The 5,193-nt window shown below is 41.6% G+C and overlaps 1 protein-coding gene across 1 annotated transcript; it reads left to right on the forward strand.

The window, feature by feature from the left end:
- The first annotated feature begins 476 nt into the window (after positions 1 to 476).
- Positions 477 to 4,941, forward strand: LOC127314224 (uncharacterized). Its single transcript, XM_051344678.1, has 8 exons — positions 477 to 658; positions 1,791 to 1,868; positions 2,400 to 2,462; positions 2,595 to 2,677; positions 2,787 to 2,862; positions 3,497 to 3,676; positions 4,081 to 4,209; positions 4,461 to 4,941. The coding sequence occupies exons 1-8, from the start codon at positions 593 to 595 to the stop codon at positions 4,629 to 4,631; spliced, it is 846 nt and encodes a 281-aa protein (XP_051200638.1). The 5' UTR covers positions 477 to 592; the 3' UTR covers positions 4,632 to 4,941.
- Positions 4,942 to 5,193: the final 252 nt, after the last annotated feature.

Here is a 5,193-nt window from a genome sequence, read left to right on the forward strand (position 1 = left end):
AGAAGAACAGAGAAAGAAAGAAAGGAAGAAGGGTCGGGCTGGGCTGGGCGCGCGCGGCCAAACTTAAGTGGATGTGTGGCGCCGGCGAGAGCGGCGCCACTCGTGCTGCCACGTCGGATCGGGGTCACCAGCTCAGCGTCGACGGGCCAAGTCGGATGGGTGTGTGGCGCCAGGGCCAGGGGCGCCACATGGGCATGTGTGGCGCCCGTGAGGGGGGCGCCACACAAAAGGGTTAGATCCGTGAAATAGTTTCGCCGGAGGGTCAGTCTGTGCTTTTCTTTCAGTTTTGGGTTATTTTTGTGTAAATCGCCCTTACTAGGCTCATAAACGAAAACAGGCTCATGAACCCGAATCAATCAGGTGGGGCAAACCAATAATGGGCCGAAATTTCCAATTCTTACGGCCCGGCTCAAGTGGCGAGCAAATCGAGTCGGCCTCTTCTTCCCCGGGATAAACAAATCCCACCATGAACAAGCAAATAAAAAACAAAATCCCCAAAACAAACGGAAGAAAAAACTTCGGGGAGCGCGAGACGAGACGAATCGAATCGAGCTCGAGTCGGAGGAGAGCAGAGTAGCCGGCGGCGGCGGGCATGGACGATCTCAGCGTGGAGGAGCTCGCCTCCAACCTCACCACCTACAAGGACCAGCTCCGCGAGGTCTCCCTCCCCCCATCTCGGCACCGCATCCAATCCCCGTTTTGTTATTTCTGCAGCGATTACTCTCTGTATTTCCTTGTTTCTGGATTGTTTTATGTGCTAGGGCCAGAATTGGGGCGCAGCTGCGTCCTGTTTAATTCCTGAGTTTCGGATGCTGTGTGTTCGGGGATTAGGTTTTCGATTTGGCGCAAGTATTTCTGATTCTAGGGTTTGGGGAGGACAACTTCTGCTGCGATTTCGGGACTAAAATCCATCGGAGACGCCGGAATCACATGCTCGTAACCCTATTCCGCTCATGCTAACAAGGTTTTTAACCATTGAAGGAACACCGGGTGCTGGAAAAACCAGTACTCGGGTTCTAATTTAGATTGAAGTTCAGAGTCAGAAAATCCTGTTAGGCAACCCTTTCGTTTGATTCAGTTCAGGATTCTGGTAGTTCTTACATGTACAGATACATATTCGATAGCATTTTGTAGTTTGATTTCCATGGTGTATTTAAGAGTTCTTTTGGACTATGTAGTGCTGCTTGGTGGATGAAAACGGTTTCATGTCTATCAGCCCATTTGATTCACTAAGTGCTTTTGCTTGTTGAATATACGAATAGTTCAGTAAGTGCTTTTGCTTGTTGAATATACGAATAGTTCACTGATTCGCAAATCAAATCATGCTGCTTTATATATTCATGTGGTTATCTCGTTAGAACGTACACGGTGGTTGAAATTTAACTCGAGAGTTGCTGGTGTATGTTCCAATCTTGATCCTTTGACATTGCAGTCAAATGTTCAGTGTTAGATTGTGCCTACTCTTATTAATGTTTTTGCCATATTTTTCTGGCTTAGACGATTGCCTTAGATTCAAAATGGAGCGCATGATCGACAAATAAATAAGATACCTGTTTTGATCTGTCTGAAAACTAACAAAGGCGTGCAATTGCTGATCAATTGATCATTGAGCAGCGAAGAGCTTGCACTATGGCAGAAGGCAAGCCAATTGCTATTGACATTCCTTATTCTTACTGCAGTTTTGAGCCATTTCCTTTTAGTTTTACCTACTACAAAACTCACTTTGTTGTGAAGCTTTTGAGAAACTTAATTCATGTGCATTGTGGGTAATCTTTTCCGTCTTATTGCAGGTTAGGAAGCTTATCAAGGAGAAAAAGGATGATGCTGGAATTTCTGAATATGTTGATATGGAAAAGGAGCTTCAAGAGGCGAGTTATCCTGCATGTTCTATCTTATGCTATTGTGTGCTTATGTTGGTGCCAGGCTATCACCAGATGTTGTTTCTGTTACTCCAATGCTAGTAATATCAGTAGTAACTATTTGTTGAAAAGAATGTTTGCTTTCTTCTTTCTATTTTGGGGCCTATGCTATCAATCCCTTTCTCTTCTTTGTTACAAGGAGCCATGCAAAGGCAGCTTGGAACAGTGGCTATGTTTTTGGGCCATTTAGATTTTATTGTAACATTGAAAGGTGAGAAGGTTGATTATCACAATGGTAGGGACAGTTTGAGCAACCATATAAGTAATGAACACTAAATATGAAATTCCATGGCTTTCAAGGTGTCCATTACCCTTTATCTTGATTGATTGCAGGTGTGTGTCTCATGCTAGAGTACCTCCTTCAGATTTTGGGTGTCGATGCTGCTGTTCTAAGTGAATCCCAAAATTTGGGCAGTTTAAATCATATCGGGAGTCTGGTTTTGTTAAATGTGCTAAATGTATTTTCTGCATGAATTTCAGGTCATTACATTGACTGAAGAGCTTTTGGCAACTGCAAATCAAAGTGAAAGTGCCCAGAACGATGTAGGTCTATCAAGCCGGAGTGCAGTCAGAGATAGTTTTGTTTCACATCTGAATTACTCACCTCGACGTTAGAAGTGCACTTTTGTTCTTTTTAACCGTATCATCACACTAATATGTTTTACCTGGTTCTAGGCACTGGATAACCTCTCACAGTCCCATGAAAAGTTTGCAGTTGGTACCAAAGTGCAAGCTGTGTATAGTGATGATGGAGAGTGGTAAGTTTCTTTTGATGTACCTTTGTATGGTTGCAATTATACATTATTCTTCTGTTTTCTTCCATATATGTAGTTCCTTTGCAGTGTGTTTGATTAGCTGAATTGTTAGGTACAATGCAACAATTGAAGGTCTGACACCAATTGGCTATTATGTAACCTATGATAACTGGGGAAACAAGGAGGAGGTATGCTCATCTTTGACCATATTATGGGCTTATGGCTTAAAACTATTTCTCTACGACTAAGTCCCTATTTTTGACAGCTTTCCTAGCATAACATGTCATTTTCATATAGTACTAATGTGATTGGGCTTCATTCTTTTTTTGAGAAGCTCGAAAAGGCAGGATGTCCTTGCATTTCATAAAGAAATTGGACTGCGCATATTCGTGATTATCATAAAGTAGATATATATTGCCAACATGATATTATTGCCTTGTGCGCAAGTGATTGAGTTGTCACCAATACATCATCATATACGCTTTCCATTTGCAAACCTTCCCTGCAGCTAAAAGAATCCGAATGCATTATTATGGCCAAACCTATCACCTTTTGATGTTTCTTCCTGTTCTGAATCCTTTTTGTTGTCCTAGTGTCCTACAAAGGAATTTTTTATTTCGTGTTTATTTTCTTGACTTTTAATAACCATTGACCAATTGTTCTTGGGGCCTAATCTCCACTGGTAAATTTAACCTGGTGTGTGAAGGCTTCAATGTTGTATTCCAGTCTTTTCAGTTGTGGAAGAAAACCAAATTACCCTTCACTTCTTTCTGTATGTCAGTGTGCGGACTGTTAAAGTGTTAAGTTTTCTCCCTTATGTAGGTGGACCCTGCTAATGTCAGACCACTCGAAGCTGCTGATGCTTTGGGACAAGCTGAAAAAGAAGCTGAAGCGACCAAAATGGCACTAAAGAGAAAAATTGAGCAAGCCGCAACATCTGACTATCAGATTAAAACCTTACCCACCAAACTTAAGATTGATCCAAACGATCCTGAAGATGTGGTAAGTGAATTAGACTTTTATTCAATATATTTTTTACTTGAATATCTCCATGTACAACCATTCAGCATGTGTTGTTCCAGTTGTGCTAGAAATATGTACCTTATTTTTTGCGTTTAATGGAATAAAGTTGACTGCTCCTCACTTTGACGATTGAATGCTAATATTGTTTACACTCATGTACATTATGTCCACGGAATCCTCAGGTATAGCTTATGATATACCTTGGAGTTTCCGCAGCTAGTGTTGCTCAGTTTGTCTTGTTTTAATTGGCGGCTCATTTGTGCTTTCACATGTAGACCCCAACCTTATCATGCAAAGTATTATACATATGCAGATAGAATGCCTTGTATATTTTAAGCTACATCTATTGGGTCATGTTTTCTGACTGACCTTTGTATCTGCAGAAAACAGCGAAACGTAAGAAGATCCATGCTTTCAAGTCAAAAGCCCGCTTTGAGCAACTAGAATTTGCTCAGAATAAGCGGCAGAATGCATGGCAACAGTTTCAAACAACCAAAGGGAAAGCTAAAAAGGTACTATTTCTGTTCCTACCCGCTACTAGGGCGCCCTCTGGAATTACCCTAGAAGCAAGTGAATCTACCAGCTCATCCTTCAAAACATTCTTATTATAATGGCGAACATATGCTCAGAAGTGCTTGCTGACACTTACATTTTGGTCAGAGCATTCTAATGATTCACTAACTAACCTAGTCTAGAACTGCTTCCTTTTTATTGATCAGCCACTTAGGCCCCTTTGATTTTCCTTTTCTTTTTTTGCTCTCAGGTTGGATTTTTTTCTGGCCGCCAAAAGGAGAGCATCTTCAAGTCACCGGAGGATCACAGAGGTAAGGTTGGTGTCACAGGTAGCGGGAAAGGCCTGACTGACTTCCAGAGGAGGGAGAAGCACCTGCATCTCAAGGATGGTTCTGGAGATACACTGGACGATGAGGAATAAATCAGAGTTCGGAGATGATGCCATGTCCGTCACTTAATGCCGGACTGACCTCCGCCAGAGGTTCTGTAGTTTGTATGCTGAACCTGTTGAGGCTAGAAATCACATAGATATGAATGTTGTTTTCATGACGTCTTTTACTGCCAAAGTTTACACCACAGTTTCATTACGGTTTTACTATTCAGCCATTGGTGGAGTTTAATACAAAAAACTTATTGGCAGAACAAGTTTTGTCACACAACTGTCGTGGGCTCATGGCTGTGTACATTGAACCAGACTATTCTTTAGGTTGAAATGCTGCTTCTGAACATCATCATACTAGACTTCGAAGGTGTCATCATACTAGACTTGGAAAGGTGTCATCGTACTAGACTTGGAAGGTGTCATCATACTAGGCTTGGAAGGTGTTAGAAAAAAGAAGTCAAATGTCTTCACCAACAAAGACGATAATTTTTTCCCAGCAATTCCTAGACAAAACTAAAAAAGTATTTATGATGATGCCTTGTAATGTTTAATTTTCCTTTTTTTGGGAGAGAATTCGTCAGCACTTAACCTTGCTGCTGCT

This window comes from Lolium perenne, chromosome 7, assembly GCF_019359855.2.
Source record: "Lolium perenne isolate Kyuss_39 chromosome 7, Kyuss_2.0, whole genome shotgun sequence".
In the NCBI taxonomy this organism is placed as follows: Eukaryota; Viridiplantae; Streptophyta; class Magnoliopsida; order Poales; family Poaceae; genus Lolium; species Lolium perenne.

Excerpts from the sequence above, each read along its gene's own strand:
- LOC127314224 (XM_051344678.1), top strand. The coding sequence starts at position 593 with ATGGACGATCTCAGCGTGGAGGAGCTCGCCTCCAACCTCACCACCTAC. Across the intron at positions 659-1,790 it reads ACAAGGACCAGCTCCGCGAG|GTTAGGAAGCTTATCAAGGA; the intron begins GTCTCCCTCCCC and ends GTCTTATTGCAG. Across the intron at positions 2,863-3,496 it reads ACTGGGGAAACAAGGAGGAG|GTGGACCCTGCTAATGTCAG; the intron begins GTATGCTCATCT and ends TCCCTTATGTAG.